Source organism: Gasterosteus aculeatus, chromosome 8 (genome assembly GCF_964276395.1).
Source record: "Gasterosteus aculeatus chromosome 8, fGasAcu3.hap1.1, whole genome shotgun sequence".
NCBI classification, from domain to species: domain Eukaryota; kingdom Metazoa; phylum Chordata; class Actinopteri; order Perciformes; family Gasterosteidae; genus Gasterosteus; species Gasterosteus aculeatus.
In genome coordinates, this window is record NC_135695.1 from 17,789,398 (window position 1) to 17,813,736 (window position 24,339).

Consider the following 24,339-nt stretch of genomic DNA (forward strand, 5'->3'; position numbering starts at 1 on the left):
CGCTGTAATGTTTGTGCTCACCGTTCACACGTTTCACTTTTTATCCAAATGTTTCCCCGAACAAAAGCTTCTTCTGACCTCTGCAGCTCAAACACACGTCAGATGTTCCTCTCAATTGCTACCATACCTACACTAGTCCTTAAGAAGCTCTTTCAATAAATGATCAAATACAGATTTCAGGAAAAAACTGCACGTATGTGAGTTTTCCCACACTGCTGTTAGTTTTCTTAAGCAGATCCAAGTCACAGATAATATCCTCGTTTGCCTTTAGAGAACTTTATTTACATGTCCATGTATAGCAAGGTTCAAGGTTCATGAAGCAGTTGTGAAAATACCTGTCTGCCTATATGTGCCCTAATGAATTAAAAAAAGAAAACATTTCATATTGAGTGACAAGGATGATGGTGACATAGCGGAGGCAACATCCACAAAACTTGAAGAGTGCCAGTAGTGAGCGGTTTGAGCTGGCTGCGGTCCCGTGTCCTCGGGGGTCATGGTTTTCTGTTCCAGGGGGGTTTTCCCTCAAAAAACACCGGCACAATAAGTCTGGATTTGTTCTTTTATAGAGAGAAAAAAAAAGGAACAAAGAAACTCTCAGGGCGCTTTGGAGGAAAAACGGAGCCCTGTTCTGTCACCTCTATTCTAGAGATGATACAATCATGTTGCTGCTGACGCTCCGCGAAAAACAGACATAGCTGGAACCTCACAACACACGATCCTGCTGCCTGGAGCCGGACCAGAACAGAATATGGATTATTCTTCCATTAAGAAGTCGTTTCCACCCCCCCAAACCCCTCTCTTACTTCCTCAGTACCACGTCTTTTTCCACTCGTTGCCGTCCAACAGTTTGCGGGAAAAAAAAAAAAAAGGCTAAAAAAATACGTTTTTTTTGTTGCTAATTTCTTGTTCACTACAGAGGTTTTATTTTGTTAAAAAAAAGGGAACAACAAAAATGAACAAAAGCAAAAGTTCTTTGGAGGAATCCCACCATTGCGCAGCTATAGACTAACCAGCGTTCTCAGAGCATTAAAAACAAAGTTTTTTTTTTTTTCCAGAGATGTGACTTTGTGCCCGCTTGCTTCTCTTTCACAAACGTAAACAAAACAACAAAATACAAGTCGAGTGTCTCTTGTTTTCCATGCCACCGGCGCTCTGTACAGTCATTGGTGCAGGAGGGAGCCCTGGCCCCACCCCCTTATTATTAGGTTTTTTTTCCTTCTTCTTCTTCAGCCAATCACAGTTCAGTAGATTACTTCATAGACTGTGGCCTTCTTGTCCCCGGAGCCGGTGACTATGAACTGGTCGTCAGGGGAGATATCGCAGCTGAGAACCGACGAAGACTCCTTCGACTGACGAGACACAGAAAAGGAAGCGCGTGAGCAACGGAATCAATCAGCAGGATGGTCATTTGTCAGTGAATTGTTCCCATCATCCGAGCTATTCCTGTGCATTTACAGAGTTCTCCAACCTACCTGGAATATGCTGGATCCGTAAGGTGTCCGCCATGCATTCAGGAGGTTATCTTTGCCCGTGCTCACAAACCATTTACCTACAGGACGAGACACACACAAGCAGCACAGATAACGTCTCAGGGGGGGTGAGATATGGAGAAGCCCGAGAGGAGAAGTGCTGCTTTTGTAAGCAAAAAAAAAAAAAAAAAGAACGGAAGAATAACGAGAAGCAGAAGATTTGTTCTGCCTCCCTCGTCATTGTGTGTGTGTGTGTGTGTGTGTGTGTGTGTGTACCGCAGTAGGCGAACTTGAGGGACAGAACGCAGCTCTCGTGGAGGTGCAGCTGGTACTTGTCGGGCTTGGAGACGTGCAGGACTTCCACGTTGCTGCTCTCCATTCCCACCGCCAGCCACTCGCCTGTCGGACAGTAGCCCAGAGAGAAGATCTGCAGGACGGGGGAGGGAAGAAAGGTGTCAAAAGGGGGAGGGGGGGGCGAGTGAAATGTGTGTTTGTGAGCGCGGGCTTCAGCGAGCGCGCACCTGCGAGGTGAAGTCGTGCTGCTGGAGCTGCCGTCCCTCCCGGAGGTCCCAGCAGCGCACCGTGTTGTCCAGCCCCCCCGTCCACAGCTTGGTGCCGTCGTTGGAGATGTCGATGCAGCTCGCTCCGTCCGTGTGGCCCTGGAACTGCCTGCGGGGGGGAGAGGGGGGGGGAGACGCAGCCTCTTTATGATCTCCGCTCATTGTGCAGAGTGCTACAATCTGATTATTACTTCAGCTTGGTCACGTCTTTGCCTGCTCGTCGTGTAATACGGTTCGTTTTATAAAAAAGGACGATGGTGCACCACATAATACGTCACAATATCATTCATGGAACAGATTGCATTTAAGTAAGAGCGTTTCGTGAAATACAAAAACTGAGTAATAGCAGTTGGAAAATGATATTGCTGTGAGAAGAAGATTTACTTGGGTGTCATGTCAAACATTTGGGGGATCCAACAGGGATTAAAGTGACCACTATTTTAAAGGAATTGCCCGGTTTCACCTCTACAAACCATGTGGAGAAGCAAAAGCAGAAAAATCCTTATCCAAACTTAATATAAAGAATATTAAATATTGGAGAGAGCTGTGCTTTTCAGACATAATTCTCTGTACCACACCACACTTTCTATTATTGGAAAAAGCTGAAATTTTGTAAAAACTGTATTTGTACAGCTTTATTGTGTTATTAAACCGCTTTCAAGAAAGACTCACAAAAATAAATGACAAGCTAAATCCCCCACATTGCCGTCCCTCTCTGCTCTCGTCGCACTTTCCCTCTCTTGTAATTCAAACATGTTTCTCACGGCGTGCACTGGTCCAAAGTCTCCACCCCCGCTCACCTGACCAGCGTCTGGTTGTGAAGGTCCCAGACCACGATGTTGCCGTCGCTGCAGCAGGAGAAGCAGACTTTGTTGTCGGGGGAGATGGCCAGAGCGTAGCAGGCGGGAGCGGACGACGTCAGCTCCGCCTTGATGCGGGGAGTGGGCGTGGCCAAATCCCAGATGGACAGCGTGCTGGCCTCCCCGCCGACGATCAAGGTCCGTCCGTCCGAGAGCAGCTTGCAGGAGCGGATGTAGTTGTCCCGGTTCTGTTTGGACAGCGTGAAAATGACAACTTCAAAACAGCGATACATTGCATGCTGTGGTACTTTGCAGTTCATGACGCGGGTACACGGAGGTAAAAGTTATCACAGCGATAAATAAACACGCCGGAGGATTTAGGACAACGACACAAAAGGTGATCCGTCATCTGTCAAGTGATGTCACGCCTCTCTTTTGGTGGTAAAGTAACATCGTTGGACCACAAGATGGAAAACACACTTTAAAAGTGAGTGTGCAAACATCTGGGCTTCGTCCCTCACGTCTCACCAGACAGTCCAGCTGGGCCATGGGGCTCTTGCTTCCTGGCTGGCTGATGTCCCACACCTTGACGCAGCCCTTGCCCCCGGTGTAGACGTGGCGCGTGGAGGTGCTGATGGTGACGGCACAGACCACCTCGCCGTGGCTCAGGGTGTGGATCTGGCGGGCGTGGCGAGGGATGCCCGGGCCCAGCAGGGCGTCGGGGGGAAAGGGCACCGGCTGCATCTGGCCGTCGGCGCTCACGTGGAACGAGTAGGCGCTGCAGGGAAGGAAGAGGGACAGAAAAGGATGAATTACCGATAACTGATAACGTCAGCTCGGAAAATATCATGTTACTTTGTTTACATTTCTGCTGCAGATGCAAGAAAAAAAAATAAGAAAACTCGCCAAGTCCTCTGGGGTTGAATACGTTTTGTGCTAGTAGAGATACTTTCAAGCCAAACACCTTCTTAGCAAAGTCATTTCTCCCTTTTCTTCATCATTTTGTTCTTCCGGTGTGGTGGTTGAATGTGAGCACAACCAGAGTGCAGTGAAAAGTTACCAGAGGAAGATTTGAGTGATGGCAGGAGAGGAGGAAGAGGAGGAAACTCACGGTTTTCCGGAGGAGGCTGACTGCAGGCTGGCAGGCAGCCCGGGGACCCTCATGTGTGGGTGTGGGGACTCATAGCCCACCTGGAGGAGTGAGCAATGAGGAGGCAAGAGGAAAGACAATATCAGATGAGGGCTCAAAATGAAATGAGATCATATGAAAGCAAAGAGGCTTTTCAAAAGCTGAAGGTCATATATTAACAATAAATGACAATGAAGCTGTTACCCCTCTATACACACACACACACACACACACGACGGATAATCTGCAGAGTGTCTAGCTCACCACAGGAGACCGGCCGTAGCCGGCGGCAGCTGCTGCAGCCGCCACTGCGGCTCCGTTCATCTGGGGGGAGACTAAGTGGAGACCTGCGCCGTAACCCGCCGCCCCGGCCAGGTCCCCGTTGACCCCTGGAGGCAGGCCGAAAGCCCCCGGCGGATACGCTCCCTGCACCGCCAGGGGGTTTCTCAGACCCAGAGCTGGAGGGAGAGACCAGAGGGAGTCGGTTTATTGTGAACACGTCATTGATCGGCGAGACGGGACTGTCAGTCATTTCAGGAGGTGCATCAGCTCCGCGTCTTTTTGCGGCGACTCCCTCCGCGGGTGGGGTGGGGGGGGGGGCTCACTGTCAGAGACGGTGATGAGTGACGGGTTGTGAACACGCCTGCCATACAAAAAAAAGCAGGACGCCATCGCCAGACGTAGCACTAGACCACTACTGCCCCCTGCTGGTTATCAGGCCGTCCTGCTGCGAGCCAACGTGTAAATGTATAAACAAACATCCTCCAGCAGCGCTGCGTGTAACTGCATCTACAAGCCTGTACATATGCATGCGTGATGATGTGTGTGTGTGTGTGTGTGAGCGAGAAAAAAGAGAAACTGAGGAATAGATTGAGGCTCATTACAAAGCAGCTCACCGTCACAGTCCATCACCTCCCCTTATCTTTCCATAAAAAAGTAAGAGGGGCTGAATATTTTTTCCCACAGCTGCTTATTAAGTCCAGATGGTGGTGGTGGTGGTGGTGCGGGGGGGCGTGTCTGACACTGATACCAACTAGTGCGGCCCAACGCTGACAGCATCACTACGTGTAACAAAGCAGGTGCAGGCTACGAAGCCCGTTTCTGCAGTGGCCGATTCATGTTTCTGATCGGAGCTTTAAGCGGCGAACTTCCGCGTCCCTCATTGGAGACATTTGTCTTTTGGGTCTGCTGACATTCTCCAGAGATTTAGACAAGTTTCCTTCCCGGATTCGTTGGGGGATAAGAGCAAGCTCATGGGACGTTCTTACCGAGGGGGTCCACACCGGGCTTGCCGGGGACGGGTCTGAACTGCGGAGGTCCGCTGGGTCCCGGGGTGCTGGAGTCTTGAGACATGGGGGTCCCTGGCTTCATACCCGGAGTGCTGGACTTCTCCCTCTGGGAGGGCGGATAAACGTGTTCATGTGACACCAATAAAATACAAATCATGGCAAATGTGTATTCTTTAGGTCGTGGCGTGGTCGACTGAACGCGGAGGCGTGTTGGTCTACCTGCGGGGGCTCTTTGCCACGAGATGGGGAGGGCGCGCTGCTCGAGGAGGCGAGGGAGGCGGGGCTTGCTTGAGGGGGGGCCTCCTTACGGGAGGGGGGCATCTTGTCCAGGCCGTTCTCCCTGGACGAGTAGGACTGCACACTGCGGGGGGACGACGGATCCTGAATACAAAATGAAATAAAAATAAGAAGTATAAGGAGAGTTATTCATTAATTCCATTTTTTAGTGCTGAAGGCTGCAGACAACAACTTGTCGCGCTCTTTCTTGGGGGCATTTACTCTTTTGTTAGCTTGTTTTAATGTACGATTGGTTCAAGTCACTTATTACAATATTCAGGTGTCTATGAATATTTGATTTATTAATTTATTTACTCTTCTCGTTCTTGTCAAAAACACTTTCCAATAAGCTGCAAACATAAATCTGATCATGCTATATAAAAGAAATATATTGCACACTAAAAACAACTTAGGAGAAACCACATTTCTTTCAGCATTACAAGATTCGTAACGTTAACTCACAGCAGCTCTAAAACAGACTTGAAAACTGTGAATTTATCCATTATTGTGTAACTGCATGTGCCAACGTTGTTCTTCAGTGAATGACTCTCTGGCACCAAATGAGAAGCACCCAAGAATGTAAAAGTTCTCAGGAGGTGAATGTATTCTCACCTACCGTCACCTCATGAACAATGTGCGCTTCATATATAGAACAAATACGGAAGAAAACTTGCTTTCCATCGTCGTTTACTAAACTGATAACTGTACATAAGTGCAGCAGGCATTGCAGTCACGTGTGCGTTTGCATTTCTACTTTATGGTTGTGTTGTAAAACAAGGCAGGCAGAGGTGGAGCAGGACGTGGGTGGGGTGGGTGGTGGGTGGGGTGCTGTCGTTATTTTCATTATTCAGATGGTCCTGCTGGGTGTGTTTACATGATGTATGCAGATGAAAGCGGTGAAGTGAGGCCGCCGGCCTCCTACTAACCTCATCCACCACCAAATTATCATCACTCTTATCCGCATCGCTGCCCTGTGAGAGAAGAGAGAGGAGGGATCAGATATTCCTGCTCGGCCGTCGGATGTATGCAGATCACATGCAGGAAAACACGGCGCAAAGTCAAATGGAACCCATTTGAATAACTTTCATAAAAAGGTATTTTTATTGTTTTGACTTGTTAACGCGGCAGATGGAGGAGAACGGTACGTCGCGCCTGAACACGTTATCGCCCGAGACGGCCGGAAGATAACGGAACGGGCAGCGCGAAATGTCGTTGATTCATTCTAGATGTGCAACTTGGTAAAGGTGAAATCCTCTGAGGCACTTTGTTTTCTTAACGCTGCATAATGAGAATAGAATAACTTGGATGATTAATTCATCTCAAAACACAGTCCTCAACGCATTTGCTTTCCCACAAAACGAGAATGACGGTTCAGCGATGACAGTCGGCAGTGTGCGAACGGTTCAACAACAAGTACAGACACCACTGGTCTCATCTGGCAAAGACTCGCTGGGTTCCTGAAACATTTAACGCTTATTAAAGTAACTCACATAGTCGGTCATGAACTCCTTCTCGTCGGCTTTCCTCTTCTTGCCGTTGCTGAGGTAGTCTGCTGAGCGACCCTTGTCCCCGTTGGACAGAGAGCTCTGCAGAGGGAGACAGAGAGGGGGAGAAAAAAAAAAAAAGAGCAAGACGGTGAGGCAAAGAGGATGGGAGGTAAGGAGGGAGGAGAGGGTTGCATGGGGGCACAAAGAGGCAAAGGAAGGAAGGAAGGAGTGGAGAAAAAAGGGCGAGGGGGAGGACGAGGGTGATAATGAGGTGAGAGGGGCCGCATAAATCACGCCAGGCTCACAGGCTGCCGAGATGAATGTGAGGGAATATCAGCCCCCATCGATCGGCTGGCTCACTGTAGGAGTGAGACGAGGAAAGGCAACGCGTAAAAATGTCTTTACGGCAGCAGAAAAAGGCTGCCGAGCAGTCAGAGTGCATTTTGGCACTCGTGGACAGTTTTCTAAACTGGTATTGATGCAATGTTGAGATCTAAATTGTTGCCATAAAGGGTTCATCATCAACCAAGAAAAGGAACCAAATAGGAACCTTTTTTATGTTATAGGACTAATAGCTTGAAATATGTTAATTAGGAAAAATAATGGTTATGCTTTATAATTTCAGAAGGATTTGTCCATAAGTGCTACTTATTATATATAAAATAGAAACTATGCAAAAGTAGTAATCCAATTGAACTGATTACTATGCAAGTATTTCTTTCTTTAATGTTTTAGTGCTATTGTCTGTTGACACATAATCAGTTTTAGGTAGTTAAAAAGAAAAGAAATCAAAGACAAATTAAAGCTTTCCCTTGGATTTTAAGGTTTTAATGAGTAATTTGTATACATACACCTACATTTACCTTTAAATACAAGTGTAAAAACACAGACCGTATAAATAATGGTTTAACGGGCGGATGAGGGAGACGGTGAGTGGCGTCGGTGTTTGTGTAGTAATGTGTACTCACTGGTCCGGCTTCACGGTCTGCCCGTCCCAAGCGCCAGTCGCATCCAGGTACCCGGCCAGCGGACAGCGAGCGCCGACAAGAAGACAAAAATGCAACATCATCACTTTGTACGTCACTCCACAGCTGGTGACTCAGTGGGGAAAAATCCTAGGAGGGGTGTTATTAACATCAACGCTCCTGTGGTCTGCCAAAAGAAATCCCAAAACAAGCCAATCATCGAGATCCAACAAGCCAAGCCCCCCCCCAGAGAGACGCTCTTCATTAATAACATTGCAATCAGACTTTAGTCCGAGCCCTAAACTCACTTTGCTCCTGGAGTAAGGCATCGATTTAAAGCGCCGTACCTCTGTGGTGCTCCGCCGCTGCGGCGGCGGCGGCTGCGGCCTCCAGGTGAGCTCGCTCGTCCTTAGCAGCCAACTGGGCCCCGAGAGCCCCGGACAAGGCCAGCAAGCTGGACCCTCCGCCCAGCGCCAGGCCGGGGTGGGACAGCCCCGACGGGTGCGGGCCCATTGGCAGACCCTGGGCATGCTGGGAGAGGTGCTGCGCCTGAAGCTGCTGCTGCAGAGACGGAAGAAGAGCGAGAGAGAGAGAGAGAGAGAGAGCGCGTAACTTACAGGCAATGGAAGAAGTGGTTCAAACGTGAAGTGATCAAGAGGAGGAAGAAAAGAGGGAACTAAGTGCTGCGATGTGTACGAGGGGACTTTAGGAGGCGAAATGTTGTGGCCTAATCAGATGAAAAATGTCTAAAACTGAAATGTTATTCGAAGTTTTAACTCCCGTTTAAATCATATTTGCATGGAACAATTGGACAACAGGGACCTTGAACACAACCTGACGAGGATGTTGCTGTTCAGGTACCAAAAGATAGTCATCCATCTTTATGAAATTAATCAGTATAATTTAGTTTATGCCTCAATAAAACCAAAAGACGGTCAAATACATAAATGGGCGGATATGGTACACGCGCTATGAGGCAGAGGGGGGAGCCCACGTACCCCTATCGAAGCATTTAGCTCCCCCATGGTCACCTGTTTGGCGCGCTCCATGGCCTGGACCACCTGTTGCTGGTGCTGAGGAGAAAAAGGCAAGAGGTCAGTGAGGATTCGGAATGACAAACCCCTACTTAAAATTCAGATGTCATTTTTTAAAAATCTGTTTAGTTTTTAAGTGAAAAAAAAAAAAAAAAAAAAAAAAAACAAGATTTTTTTTTAAATCTAGATTTTTTTTAATCATGTGAGCGCATGCAACCATTGGGCGGTCGAGGAATGTGCTTTGAAGTTTGGCTTTTCAGCAGCTGTGTGTGTGCGCGAGTTATTAGTTTAGTGTGCACGCTGGTGCACGCCGTCTGCGCGGGCCGCTGACAGACAGGAGAGAGAGGGCTGGATGCAGTACAGTGTTTGTGTGTGTGTTTGGGGTGGGGGGGGGTCCCACCTCCTGTGACAGGAAGGGGATGAGCTGAGCGCAGATCACGTTCAACCGCTTGGCAATCTCCGTCTGAAAGGGGGGAGAAAAGAAAAAAGATACGGTTGCTTCGATGAATAAACACACACACACACACAGACGCAGAGCCTAGATGGAGCTCGAACAAAACGAGAACACACACATTCAGAAGGTCACGTGCGCGTGTACACACACACACACACACAGCGTGGCTGTGGCCTGCTTCTCCCAGGCCCAATGTGGTAAATATTTCAGCTGCTTACATTTGGTCCATGCAAATGGAAACTCTGCCAGGGAGATTGGCTAAAATATTCATGGCCGGCATCTGCCGCGGCCTGAGCCAGCCCACACAGTGAGTGTGTGTGTGTGTGTGTGTGTGTGTGTGAGAGACAGAAAAGATGCAAGATTCACCTTCTTTTCTCTTTGTGCGAGTGAGTCTGTGTGTGTGTGTGTGTGTGTGCGTGTGTGCGTACACATGTTTCTCATGTGCCCCTTGCATGTATGTGTGTGTGTCTTTGTGCGTCTGCATTTTGCATGCTCGAGTGAGTGCGTTCCCTCCCGGGGGGGTCAGTGTTTCCTGCTGTGGGTGTGTGTCTGTCTCGATCAGCGCTGCTGCACAGCCAACTGTCCCTGCGCAGCTCGCTTTCCATCGCACTCCATTTGTTGCCGTTTCCTCCCGCCCCCCGTTGCATTTCGCCCTTCCTGGTATTAGTGCAGTAATCAGTGTTTGAAGCGTGGTTATGTGCAACATGCGTACGCACACAGACATGGACACACACACACACACTGCTAGTAATGATATGCATGCAGAGATCATGACAACATCATTATGGCCGCAGGCTGTTTTTCTTGTTGACGGCTAGACTCTGCATGACTGTGCGTGTGCGTGTGTGTGTGTGTGTCTGCGCGCACTTACTAGAGCATGTCAGAATGTATGTGTGTGTGTGTGTGTGGGGGGGGGGGGGGGAGGGGGAGAGGGTGGGTGCACACTCTCCCCCCTCCCCCCTCCATCTCATTCTCTCTCTTAAGTGATTTATTGATGCCGGACTGAACTTCCAACGCCTCCTTTTTCTCCCCCTCTCGCTCATTCCTCTCGCACACATCTCTCCCTCCCTCCACTCTCCCTTTTCAGCAGAGCAGCGTGCTCCCCCCTCCCCCATTCCCTCCACCCTCTGAATCCATCACCCACCCCACCCCAAGGGAGACACAATGATTTCTTGTTAGAGAACTCCAACTACTAAGTGACATCTTCTGGAGAGGGAGGGGGAGAAAGAGGGGGGGGGGCAATCGAGAGAAGAAGGATAAAGAGGGGCGGAGGAAGAAGGGGAGGAAGAAGAAAAGGGCAGATTGGGTTGAGAAAATTACAGCCAATGAATGAAGGATGTGGGAGGTAGCGGAGGAATAGAGATGGAGAAAAGAAACAGGGGAGGCCGGGGAGGAAAATCAAAATGGGTTGGAGGAGGTGGGGGAGGTGGGCGGGGGAGGGGGGAGGGAGGGTTTGACAAAAGCAAAGCGATTGAGATGGTGAAATGAACAGAGAGAGAGAGAGAGAAAGAAAATAGACGGCAGGAAGGCAGTGACCTGATTTAAAGTGAAATTCAGCATGGACTGTGTGTCTGTGATGAGACAGAGGAGGAGGCAGAGTGTGTGAGACGGAGAAAAAAGAAATGAAGAGTGGAAGAGAAATCAATGGGAAGGAAGGAGGACGGAGACAGGGGTGGTGAAGAAATGGGGATTAAGGAGGAGGAGCATTAAAAAGGACAAAGTAAGACAGCAATCGAAGGGAGAGGAGAAAGCGGGGCTGAGGATGAAGAAGCAGGTCAGGAGTGGTGAGGGAGGGATGGATGAAGAGATGGATGAAGAGATGGATGACGGGATGGAGGGATGAAGCAGTAACAGGCTTGAGGAAGGGCAGAGTATTCTTGTCGGTCGAGGTGGAGAAATAAATATTGTTTGTGGATCCTATTAACGCCTCCGCCGCATAACGGCGCTGTATGAGTCCATCAGTGAGAGGATGGACATTACAGCGGTTGAGAGACAGAAAATGAAAGCACAGAAGAGAGAGAGAGAGAGTGAGAGAAGGCTTTCTGGGGGGAAAACAAGTTACTTAAAAGAATGAGGCAGAGAGCGCTTAGCGAATAATGCAATGCTTTAGGAAAATGAGGCAGGGAGAAAATAAATGCTGCGGGAGACAAAGAGACGGAGACAAAGAGACGGATCTAGCTCACCTGTTTGTGCATTTCTATGTTAAGGCCGTAGGACATCTCGTAATACTGAAAAACAGAAGGACATCAGTTTACACACCTGATTATAAAGAATTTAAGTTGACCAACATTTCATGTATGGAGCAGATAAAAAAACAAAAATCATATAATGAATATAGAAATGAGGATAATCATTTTCAAAAGACAGAATGAGACTTTAGAATGAAATCAAAGCAAGCCGATGTATTTCCAAACCAATCTCGATACTGCGCATCATCTTCTTTACATATAATCTCTTCAAATAGTTAATTCAGCGGCGTGAGACAAGAACCACTCACAACATCATTTTCTGGGTCCCATCGTCAGACGACGCCAGCGCTCTGATGGGCACGCATGTCCCCAACAGCGCAAGGCCACTAATTTCACCTCGACTCTGCTGAAAGTCAATGGCACATAAATGACCCCGAGGCGCGTTACTGAAGCCAGAAACCCGAAGCGAGGCGGGGAAATTGTCGGCGGGCGGAGGAAGGTGACAGACTACCGCAATAATCACGACTAATGTGCGCTATTTGACCCTGGCTTTCACCCAAAAGTACAAGGAGCTACGGGTGAGTGCAGGGGGGAGACGAATGCCACAGAAAGAGGGAGGAGGGGGGAGACGGGTGAATGTCTCTACCTTCGGAGATGGATGGAGGAGAGCATTTTTAAGTCAGATGCCTTGAAGGTGACAGGCTGACATTTGCTTTTCAGCGTGGCTGGTCTCGGAGGGAGGAGATTGGCAGCCAGGCAGCCAGAACAGGACGGCAGAGGAGATGGCAGCGCTCCGCTCTCCCTCTCTCTCTCCAGACGTCTTCTCTGGCAGTTAGCACGCCTATATGTGTGTGTGTGCTCGCGCAGGTGTGCACGTTTGTAGCACACGCATGCAACTCTGTAGACGTGTGTATCAATGTACTTTGTGCCCACGGCCCCCCGGCGCATGTGTGCGTGTGCGTTTCTTTTTCTGTGTGTGCCACCATAAAAAGACGCTTTTCCTGGCAGCTGCTCGGCAGTTGCTGTGCCAAGTTTCTCCTGTTGCTTAGCAACATTCAAACCCAAATCATCTGCCAGGAAAAGGAGACCTGGGGTACGCTCGGTGCCAGCTAAACCCCCCCCACCACCACCACGCGCGATGAGATGCAAAAGCTTCAAACTTTACAGGAATATCTAAATAGAGTGGGCCAATTAAGCTGCAGTGTCAGAGAGCAAACCATGTGATCACAATTACTTCTAACGGATAAGTGTGTGTGTGTGTCCGTCCTTTGACACACACACACCATCACACAGGTTTTTGGTTGGCAATTTATCTTTTTTGTGTGTGATCACAGTTAGTGCTTTAATCGGACAAGGCGTCGGATTCCACAGTTCGGCACTAAGTAGTTTATAAAGTCAACACCTCAGAGCGCTGCAGACGAGGCCCGAGAGAAAGAAAACACTTCCATAAACTAGGACAAGATTTCCTGCACATGCAGGTGCCATTTATCCTGAAGTCCTATAATGTGTGTGTGTGTGTGTCGGTGGGGGGTCTTGCGTGTGTTTTTTGGTGGGTGTTTGGCAGCTGTTGGCAGATGAAAGGAATTCAGCGGACTTGGCAACGCATGTGTCGTGGAGAGACGTGGCCTCGGTGTGTGTGTGTGTGTGTGTGTGTGTGTGTGTCTCACCATAACGTAGTGCCTCTGGATCTCAGTCTTCTCTGTGGCCAGTTTCTCACACTCCAGTTTCAAACTGCAACAGAGGGGGGAAAAAATAAAGGATGGGTTTATATTTGTCTCACATCACGAGTAAAAATACACAATGCAATTAACATTATGAAAACAAATTACTCCCTCCTCGTTTGCACTCGCCGTCACCCCTCCCTCTCTTTCCCCATCTCGCGCGCTCTCTCTCTCACCCAGTGGGGGGAGGAGAGGGCTGGGTGACTGGAGTGCTGACAGCCCATTATCACCTCAGTGCAGAGCAGAAATAGACAAAGTCACGCTCGCAGCCTGAAACCCGGCCAAGGCTGCAGGCACATCCAAGGTCTCTCTCTCTCGCTCTCTCTCTCTCTGGACAATTCTCAATCTATCCCTGTGCCCTCCACTCATCCTCATTTTGTTTCTTCCCCAATTATCAGCCAGTCCTTTCGTCCGCGCCGCCTTCTTTCACCTTCGACTGCGCAGTCTGCCAAGTCCCCCCCCCCCCCCCAAGTCAAAAGCTTCAGCTTTAAGTGGGTCAAAAGTGCCAGTTCGGTCTGGATGTGTAATAAATCGGCCCTTTTTTTCTGTTTTAACAATCGCTTCGCTCTTCTTCTCTTCAGGAGGTGACCGGTGCGTGTTTGCTCAGTCTGTGAGCATGTCAGGCTACCGCAGCGAGGCCTGTTGTGGTGAAACACACACACACACACACACACACACACACACACACAACCTGAAGTGATCGCAGCAAAACACCACCTCTCCCACGTGTCCCATGTTTTCTGTCTATCCTCCAGTTCTGTCGTTCTCTCCTTGCACAGAATCTAGTCTCTGGTGTCCTTTAAAACACAATCACACACACCCCTAAATGTGTTTGTATATCAGGTCCAATCGCACAAACACCTCCCAGGTTACTCTGCAACTCTCTCCATCTCTCACCCCCTCCCGATCCCTTCCGCCCCCTCCCCAGAGAGGTGCTATATTTTGGGCCCACGGCAGTTTACGCCAAGTTGTTTGCGGGCAGCAGATAGATGGATGGGGGAGGGGAGGGGAGGAGAGGAGAGGGGGGGCGGGTGCGGCGAGGCGGGTCGAGGGAGGTGGAGGGAGGCGTTTGGCGGCGGGAAATTAGAATGTGATTAATACCGCAACATTACCCCCAGCAGCAACAGGTAATAACGGCCCCATCCTCTCCCCCCTCCACACACACACACACACACACACACACACACACATAATTGACTCATTTATCATTGCCAGTCAGTCGAGGGGAAGCGGGATGAGCGAGGAGAGGGAGAAGCACGGCGAGGAGTGGGAGAGGGGGGGGGGGAGAGCGGGGTAGAGAGGATTAAACCACCCCAATAGATTTTATTACAGTGGAATTGCCTCTCGGCACAAGCCACTCACAGCCGGGATGAGGACCAACTAATGCGACTGTGTGTCTGCTCTTGTGTTCATTATGACAAACTTGGGAGGAGCTTGAGGAGCAGAGCTAGAGACGCATGAGACATAAGAGTTATTGACAAGCACAGAGAAGTGAGGTTGTTGTAGCAAATCCAGCTGTGATTCGCGCAGACTTTTGTGAATTAATAAATCGGTCGATTGTTTTTGGTTGAGTTATACTTAAAAATGTATCTTAAAAAAATCCCAAAGCTTCCCAAAGTCTTACAACATGTTTTTCCCGTCCAAAAAGTCCAATAGGTAATATTGTAATGCAGGGAAGCTGATGCAAATGTGTCAAAACTTGCTCTTTACGGAGCAGCAGAAAGAAGTCGAATTGCGTAGAAGTCGATGTGAACTGGATTGATCGTCTCTCTAAACATTGTAGACTTCAGTTTTTGGATTTATCGTCTTTTTTTCTTCGTCAACACAGCATGAGGTTAATCTGGTAAATTACGGTCTAGTTCAGACTAAAATGGACCATAAAGCAGAGTATGCTTTACAGCGCCATTACTATGATTGACAGGTCCCTGCTGCCTCCGCATTCCAAATATGGTAGTGTGGTAGCCTCCACACACACACACACACACACACACACACACACACACACACACACACACACACACACACACACACACACACACACACACACACACACACACACACACACACACACACACACACACACACACAGAAATAGCCGTCCCCCACAAAATGGACCTCAAGGAATGAAATTACTGTATGTGTTGGTCTGTCTGTCATGTGATTCTGTAGGAGCATAAAGGGGGGGGGGGGGGGGGTAGAGCCATGAGCAGGAATTGAGTACTTCATGTGTAAAGCATTGCTTTTAATAATTAGTCACCCCATTTACTGAGAGAGGGGTCTGCAGGACAAAAAGACAAAGCAACAGAGAAAAAACAAGACCGAGTGAGTGAGAAAAAAGGAGATGTAACGGAGCATGTGCGTGCACGCGCGCCACGGTGGGCTCGGTTCCTCCAATCTTTCACTGGCGGTGACAGGAGATAAGATGATCAGCCGAATGCGCTACAAATCTGCAGCCTGCCAGCCTTCAGACAGCTCTGTCAGTGCTCTACTGCGACACACACACACACACACACACACACACACACACACACACACACGCAAACTAAAGCTACATACATACAGCGTATACTGCAGGCCTGCGGGCACACAGACAAAACGCGCTTGTGAGCACACATACAGTTTGTACACCCACACAAACCTACTGAATAAACGCACAGGCAAACACACACACACACACACACACACACGCTATCGAGAGCCGACAGACAGCGAAGCATCTAATTAAGACCCTGTACTTTGCAGAAATGTGCAGTCTGCGTGTTTGAAACAGGCTACTGGGTACTGGGGGGGAAGGAGGGAGGCTTTTCAGTGTGTGTGTGTGTGTGTTTCTGAACAATACTTTTAATTTCACTATTCCCCCATTGATTATTTTACAGAATCTCTGTTTGCCTGACTATTTTTGGAGAAGCGAACATTGATCAGAGGGAGCAGGGCTGCAGAAACAATCATTAAAATGAGTTGGTGCCAGCCATTTTTTTTATAAATATGAAGAGCTGAGCCCTTTATAGTGACAGTCACAGAGCCTTAAGTGTAGATAATTGATTATCCATCACTTAATAACATTTCAATTTCAATGCTTGTCCATAATAACAGTTATAAATGTGAATCTTTGCTGGTGTGTTACACAAGTCTTTAAAACAGACACGGTGATGCCGTTATTTTACTCACCATTCTCATATAACATTCGCCCATCTCAGAACACAACGGCCATCTCTCTGATGATGGTGGGCAAGCGAGGGGCTACATTTTGGAGGATCTGGTGTAGCCGGCGGATATCCGGCTCCAGACTAGTTTTCCGTGCGTATCCGCGTTGCTGTCCGTGCCGGCGGCTTAACTGCATTCAACCAGAGCTCAAACGAGACCGGTCGACGCTACTCCGACTGCATCATCTACTAAAGGGGCCCAACGGTTCAATGCTGCATTTCACAGCGACGTCACACATCCTGATAAACATAACCATCTTTTTCAATATAGAAACATTTCCAGGCAAAAATTCAGTCCCCACTAAAACCTCGTGATCCTCGTTAATCCTGACATGCTGCATCCAAGTCTGGTGCCTCGCCGCCAATTCAGAACTCTAACTTGTTATGCAGTCTGGGGCCCGTCGTCGTCGTCGTCGTCGTCTTGGCAAACAAGCATCGTCTCTGACACTATGTGCTATGCAAATACAGAGCTACCAGCCAGAAGAGAACACACACACACACGGGTGGGAGCCACGTAGCAACTGCATCAGCGTCGTGCCTTTACAGTGTCAGCGGCATTTAGCCCACCAGCCTGCAGGTATGTGACTGTTCCCTTTACATCCCATTAAGTATTGATGAACCAAAGCTGCCTGCTCCCCTGGAATCAAACTACTCTTTTATCATCTCTCAAGGGTGTGTACCAGAGCAGAGACGCACACCCACATTAAACAAAGCTGGAATCTTGTTGCACGATAGCAGAGCAACCATACCCCTCTCTGCTGCAAGGAACACACACACACTTAAAAAAGGGAGAGGTTGTGCCACACAAACCAATCCAAAAATAAAATAATATTTATGAAGAAATAATAACCAGCCAGCCCTCCCTAAAGCAGACACAACTTCATTTTTGGTGGGTGACAGACAGTTAGGTGACTATTACACAGGACAGGCACCTCTGACTATTTTCTGCAATTAGTCACACTAACTGCAACACACACACACACACACACACACGTCATCTTCTGTACCCTAACCCGGGCAGGTCGGTAGCCAATCACAGGGCTGACAGCGACAGACAACCATTCGCACACCTACGGGCAATTTGGAGTCACCAATTAAGCGAACCCCCGGAGCATGTCTTTGGACTGCGGGAGGAAGCCGGAGTATCCGGAGGGAACCCGCGCAGACACGCGGGGAGAATATGCAAATCCACCCCCCACCCACGAAGATCTATTCAATTAAATTTAGACAGACTCATCTGCGTAGCCTCCTCAAGAACTTTCTTCCAAGCATATCTGACACTACTAAGGTCCGTTGAACAGGCATTTCTATGGAGGAGTGAAAATGTCCTTCCATGTCCATTTTAAATAAGACAACTAATTGGCTGTTAGGCCAAAAAACACTGAGTATAGTCAGGATTTGTATGCACTGATTCTATACGTCCAAAAGAAAGATTTTTTTTATGATTAAGTGAAAGCTGCCTTCATTAACCTTATTTTGTATAAGATTAATGAAGGCAGCTTTCCCTTAATCATAAAAAAAATCTTTCACGAGAAGGATGACATTTTCCCTTGAAACAAACAACCCTTCATTAAAAATCAATATTTTGTCATCGTATCAGTTCAACAAAGTTTGTTAATGAAAAAATATAATATTTGTGTTCATGACGCATCAATAATGCAAAGCGACCATTACAAATTTCTCATCTTAAAATAGTTTGTTTTGTCCAATAGACCAAAAGAAATAAGACAACCAAAGAAAAGAAGCCGACGTTTGATTGATGATCATTATTATTATTATTATAACGGAGCGTGTGATCAGGTGACGGGCAAATATTTACACAGACACACTGCGTGTGAGGTTACGACAGCTGGGTAGTGTTTGGGCGAAGTGATGATTGGTAGCATGTTAGCAGTAAGCAGAGAGCCGATCGTCCTCTAAAGACCACACAGAAAGAAAACTGTGTGTGTGTGTGTAAAGAAAGAATTACAGTAATGAGAGCGATGTGTCAGCAGCTCCTCCCATCATCCCGCAGCCTGCTGATTACAGCCTGTTTAGAGTCAACACACACACAGCAAAAATCAGAGTAGCTGACCCCCCAATGACCCTTTAATTAATCAAGCCGTTCCTTTATTTAGGGTCCTTAGTACCCTTCATACGGATCACACACACACAAATGGCACAAAACCAATGACACACACACACACACACACACACACACACACACACACACACACACACACACACACACACACACACACACACACACACACACACACACACACACACACACACTTCCAGCTCATCCCTTCCCTCCGTTCATTTCCTGCCGTCTAATCAAACATCTATAAAAGAAATCCAGCCCCCTTCGCTGCAGACGGAATACGCAGCTACGCCCGGCTATTTCTAGACGTCTCCCATTTGTGTGCGGAGATAATTGGGGAGGCACGAACACGTGGAAGCGCGTCGAGCACACGCACCAGATTCGGGAGTCCGCCTGAACGGGTCGGCGTGTGCTGGCGTTTTCCAGGCGGCGCGTGATCGGCGATCTGACTCCGCGAAGGTGAAGCGCGCAATCAGATGGAGAATCCGTGTGGAATCCGCGCCTCCACCCGACTGCAGGAGGACCAAACAAGGCCACCGCTAATCCGCTTCATTAGGAATACGAACGGGACGGGGGTACAGGAGACGCTGAAGAGTTGCACTCCAGGCAGAGAGTCAAGTGTCTTTATGGAGGCGCTTGTGATGTTAAAGGGTGACTCCTTATTTTACAACTTAATGGCGGTTTTATGACCTGAAAGCAGCATCTGGCTCAGGAGGCGTCGACGTGCATGACTCTCCTCTGTGATTTTCATCACACACACACACACACACACACACACACACACACACACACACACACCAACAAAAAAGCTGAAGTAAAAGCCAAGTAAAAAAAAGTTATATATCCATTTCCATCCATATTTTAGCTCCAAGAACTAAAATGCATTTAGAATGACATCAGCATACTGGGCAATAACGGGCGGGGAGGCTGAGGGATTTCTGTTGGTCGACTCCCCCAAAAGAAACAATGGCACTTTCAAATTTAATTGCAGAAAATGAGCAGTGTTGCAAACCTGAGTTTATGGTACAACTAGTACAACTACTAGCTATTGTTACGAGTTTAACACTACTATTGGCTACAAGATATTTATCTGCTGTTATCTGGGTCCGACCAGGCTGCTGGTAGGAAAGTTTGAACAAAAGCTCTCCTGCAAACCTGAACCCGGCCTCCTTAAAAACGGCGCGCTGTGGTACCAAAGCTGGGAGAAGCCGACGGAATCACAAGACGGCTCCTGCACCAAATCTGGACTCTGGATAAAACCTGCAGATTGTTTTTACCGGCAGAAGTGCACGTAAGAGCGCCACAGTCACGTTATCCGTGTCATTGTCTGCATGGTTTTTGGTGGTTAAAAATATTGGGTCTTTTTTGGGGCCATTATCAAGCTATTAGATGTGATGGAGTAGAACTAAATGTCCCCTGAGCTTGATTTGTAATGCTGCCCATACAACCGTGTCTGCCGCTGTTTTGGGGACTTTCTTTGGCACTAATAACTGACCCGTACAATTCCCACACAATCAGGTTTAATAGCGGGGCGAGACAACGCGGCTCTCTAGCATCATTTCACATTCTTGTAAATTACAGGCTGCACTATCGGCTCACAGAATTTTGACTGTCATCATTAAAATACAGTTAACAAGTGCACACGGACAGAATGTACATCGGGATGACCGCCGGTCCCGTCAGTGTTGTGCTGGTAAAACGCAGGCGTGTGGGAGCTGATCAGGCAACACACACACACACACACACAAACATTTGTCGACTAAAGATTTTTATATTCAAGTTGGAGAATTGGGACTGGATGGCAGATAGAAAGTAATTTGCTAGCTAATTAAACAAATTTTCCTCAAGTTACGACTCTCACTGTTCTAGATAAGCTCATATTGAAATGTTCAATGAAGTGCATAAAGTGATGAAACGGTGAAATCCAGGGGCTCCGCCAGCAGAACAAACAAAGAAACAGAAAGCGACCCGAACCTGGGAAAATAAATATTAGTGTATCGCAAAACTACGTATCAGTACATCCACCATCATTCCAGTGAAGCCTATAACATTTCCTGCAGATTTTAAGGCCTATTTGGGGGTCGAGACAAAAGTACCTGAATGGATTCCGGCATTCTAGGCTCAGTAATAGCCGGACTGTGAGTTTTGGGCGGGCAGAATGGACAGAGGTGTACATACACACACACACACACGTGTGTGTGTACAGGGAGGCAGTAGTAGCCCCAGGGGCTGGAGGGGCTCTGGCCAGGGGCAGCAGAACAAAAGAAGTTTGAAGTGGAACAGAAAGGGAGGCAGGGCATATTCTGGCCGGCTAAATCAAAGCGGGATGATCGGGGGAGAGTAAGGGGGAGTGAGAGGGTGGGGGCCCTGTGAAGGTGTGCCACAAGAACAGAGAGGAGCGAGGAGGAGGGGGAGGGGGGGGGGGGGGGGGCTGAAATGGGCTGGCCTCTCTATAGTGAGCCCCAAATCCCTCATTCAATGGCATTCTGGCCACATTCCTGCAAATCCAACACACCACACGGCAAAAAAATCAGTCTGCATACTTGGAGCTCGGGTTGGTAACGTAAAGGAGCCAGCAGAGGCACAACTCACTTTTTAGCATGAGCTACAAAAGTCCAGAACCTACGGAGAAGATCTCCAGGTCGGCAACACCCGCCAGACTTCCCCATAAAATTATTTAAATTAACATTTTCGAAAAGTATTTTTTTCTAATTATCCTTGAAGAATATAAAACCCAAACGACGCCGAGCCAGGAAACTGTGCCACGCAAGCGAGTGTCAACGGTCGCGTAGCTTTGCAGCGTCAGCGATCGGGTGTGGCTTCGTGCACGGACACACGTAGCACCTCCCCACGACACACCGCACAGGTCCAACCAGGAACCACATTCCTGGTGGATCACGGTGTGGTGCGTTCAGGGTCGTTCTGCCTTAGTCATCGTGAGCACTTTGTGGCCTTTGTTTAAACTGGGAGGGAAGCGTCACTAAAAGCCCCGTGCTCAACACTCACCTGTGGTACTGCGTCTGGAGGAACTGGAACTCCTCCTTGATGCGGTCCAAGGTCTCCGGGTAGGTGAGCTTCAGCGACTGGGGCGCCCCCGACGCCGCCGCGGCTGCTGCTGCTGCCACCACTGAGGCCGAGGACCCCGGGGGTGGCTGCAAAGGCGCCTGAGAAGAGAAGAACGCCAACTTAAAGATTTTAATAACAGATGTAATAGTACAGAGGAGTTTCAATCATTTTTTGGCATTTTAAAAGGTAAAAGTTTGTATGCATCTAATAATCGACCATTTCATATTGTAATAAAAAAACTAAAATCCTTTACAAAAGGAGCAGAGATTGGACACAAAGTACCAGATTGCAAGTCTGAGTAGAAAATATGAAAGAAATCGAGGAGGGGTACCGGAGGGGGGGGGGGGTTGAGAGGATCCCACCATAACTAAAGACCCCTCCGAAGCCGGTACTTAGTGTCCCATCTCCACAGGGTTCACAGCAATTAGGAGGCTACAACCAAGGGGGTAATGCTGCGGGACAGGCATACAAAAGGGGGCAGAGAGCTGGACCGGAGTAGGGGGCGGGGGGGGGGGGGGGGCTGGGCTGTACGTCTGTCAGTCGATTTGGCTCTCCGTCAAGATAACAGAACGCAGAGGCCAACGTGGCCGGAGGCAGCCGGCTCACCGCGTCACACCGCTCAAGTACAGTAATGACTATTTTTAAATGTGGTTACCAAGTTCGTTAGACGGAGAGTTCTGTTACATTCTTGGCCAAAAAGGATAAAACCTACAAATGGAGCAGATTCTTATATCAAAAGCTCCAAGAATAATCCTGAAATGTTGTTTATTTATTTCCGGAGGGGTATTTTAGAATAGATCAAGTCCAATTTCTGCAGATGTGTAACATCTGCTGATGAAATGAACGTGAGAGCTTTATGTGGAGTGAGAACGGTTACCAAGCAGCTGCCACAGCGGCAGCATCTTTCCAGAGAAGCTGAGCGGAGGACCGTAACTCACTTTTCTCTATTGCGAACTTTAACTGGTTATGAAGCTTGTTTTGAATTTGACTCACAGGGGGGGGGGGGGATTATTTTAATATGCGCAACTTGGAATAAATACGTTTATTTACAACAACAACGTTGGCAAAACAGCGCCTGCTTGTATGAAAAACAAAGTATGACGAGCCACTTTAATATGCGTGTTAGCTTCTCATCTTTTCTTCATTTTGCCACCACGTTCTGCATCCACAGCCTTTGCCCAACGTATGGAGGCCTTTTCCTCTAATGCAGCTCAAGGGAACACTGAAAAACTAAAACCGCTGCCCTCCTTTCCGGCGCAACTAAGTATCCTACGAGCAGAGCGGGGGGAGTGTTTGAGGCGTCGGGGATGTCGACGTGATGAGAACGCCGCCCACGGTACAAAACACGCATGTGCAAAGAAACATCCGTGTCCACGGGTGTGACAGTGCAAGATGTGACGACAGGAAGAGGGACGGACAAAAGAAAAGCGTGGGAGGCGTTTCGGCAGGTGAGACGTCAATCGGAAGAGGCGAACGCAAAATAGCGAGGAAAGAGGTTGAAGAAAAAAACGAAATGTATATATTTTAAGATGGATGGAGCGATTATATGGGTTGGAGTCGACAGGGAGAAATTCTGAAATATACAGAGAAGAGCAAGAGAGCACATCAAGTGTTTTGAAAGGAGATGGAAATAAGAGAGGGGGGGTAAAGGGAAAAGAGAACCAGCGAAAGGAACAAAAAAAAAAAAAAAGGAAGATAGCAGTGGGGCTGTGGCCTCATTGTTCCTCTTTCTAACAAGCTGCTCTCAATCTGTCGGCCAGATCCCCCTCGTAGAGCGCACACACACACTTCTTTTCTAACAAAAAAACCCATGATTAACCACACACACACACATTTCCCCTCCTCTTTCACAACACAAACACGCACACATACCAATTACTCTTCACAGGGGGAAAAAAGAACACCAAGGCCATTTCACAAAGGGAGGGAGAAAGAGGAGAGTATTCTCCTCCCGTCTCTTTTTTTCCCCATCACTCCCTTTTTCAATATAGCGGCTTCTCTCCAGAGGACAGGTAAGAGGGGACGGCGATAGGACATCGCCCCCTCAGACAGCGGCGTGGATGAGGCGAGAGAGGCGTGGTTTTATTTTGTGACGTTCAGAGAACTTTGGGGTGTTGGGGAGAGGAAACCGCAGCCTCTCTGCAGGTTGAGCCACTCGGGACCTTATGGCCTTTGTACAACTGCAGACTTGTGGTCAGGTTGTTGTGATGATTCACAGCAGACTGGACTGGACGCACAAGACTGATGCGGTCTCAAAAACACCGGCTGGGAATTGAGCCGGTTCCAGCACTCACAACCCGTTTCCTCCTCCGCACTGCATGGGGCGATGCAGGCGGTTATTTTTTGCACACACACACACAATCGAAAAATATGTCCCATCTGTGATGCAATAAAAAATGTGTTTAACTCTGTTAACAGGTGTGTCGAACATCGCGCATCTTTAGGAGTTATTATTGGGAAGATATTGTGAATTGTAATTATTTTGTCATGGGTAATGGTGACGTTGCATGAGACGTCCGTGCATTGTCTCCCCCTACCCCCTTCCCGATGGAGCACACAGCTGAGCTGGCTTTAAATTGAGAGGTCAGGTAGTCGAGCTGACCTGCTGACCTCC

General features: G+C 48.3%; 1 protein-coding gene across 8 annotated transcripts in view; it reads right to left on the reverse strand.

The window, feature by feature from the left end:
- Positions 1 to 260: 260 nt before the first annotated feature.
- The window catches only part of tle2a (TLE family member 2, transcriptional corepressor a), a 29,667-nt gene continuing 5,588 nt past the window's right edge, over positions 261 to 24,339 (reverse strand). The window contains exons 2-20 of one of the 8 annotated variants that reach the window (XM_078108496.1): positions 21,666 to 21,823; positions 13,320 to 13,383; positions 11,647 to 11,691; positions 9,410 to 9,472; positions 9,007 to 9,048; positions 8,323 to 8,536; positions 7,979 to 7,995; positions 7,014 to 7,109; positions 6,450 to 6,494; positions 5,467 to 5,628; positions 5,227 to 5,353; positions 4,223 to 4,416; positions 3,941 to 4,020; positions 3,358 to 3,607; positions 2,830 to 3,077; positions 1,991 to 2,138; positions 1,746 to 1,896; positions 1,473 to 1,549; positions 261 to 1,349 (exon numbers count right to left, since the gene is read on the reverse strand). In XM_078108496.1, coding sequence (XP_077964622.1) covers positions 1,242 to 1,349; positions 1,473 to 1,549; positions 1,746 to 1,896; positions 1,991 to 2,138; positions 2,830 to 3,077; positions 3,358 to 3,607; positions 3,941 to 4,020; positions 4,223 to 4,416; positions 5,227 to 5,353; positions 5,467 to 5,628; positions 6,450 to 6,494; positions 7,014 to 7,109; positions 7,979 to 7,995; positions 8,323 to 8,536; positions 9,007 to 9,048; positions 9,410 to 9,472; positions 11,647 to 11,691; positions 13,320 to 13,383; positions 21,666 to 21,823 — 2,289 coding nt within the window. In that variant the 3' untranslated portion in view covers positions 261 to 1,241. Of the gene's footprint in view, positions 1,350 to 1,472; positions 1,550 to 1,745; positions 1,897 to 1,990; positions 2,139 to 2,829; positions 3,078 to 3,357; positions 3,608 to 3,940; positions 4,021 to 4,222; positions 4,417 to 5,226; positions 5,354 to 5,466; positions 5,629 to 6,449; positions 6,495 to 7,013; positions 7,110 to 7,978; positions 7,996 to 8,322; positions 8,537 to 8,973; positions 9,049 to 9,409; positions 9,473 to 11,646; positions 11,692 to 13,319; positions 13,384 to 21,665; positions 21,845 to 24,339 lie in introns of all 8 variants that reach the window. The other 7 variants (XM_040183746.2, XM_078108497.1, XM_078108493.1 and 4 more) reach the window with 7 other exon arrangements.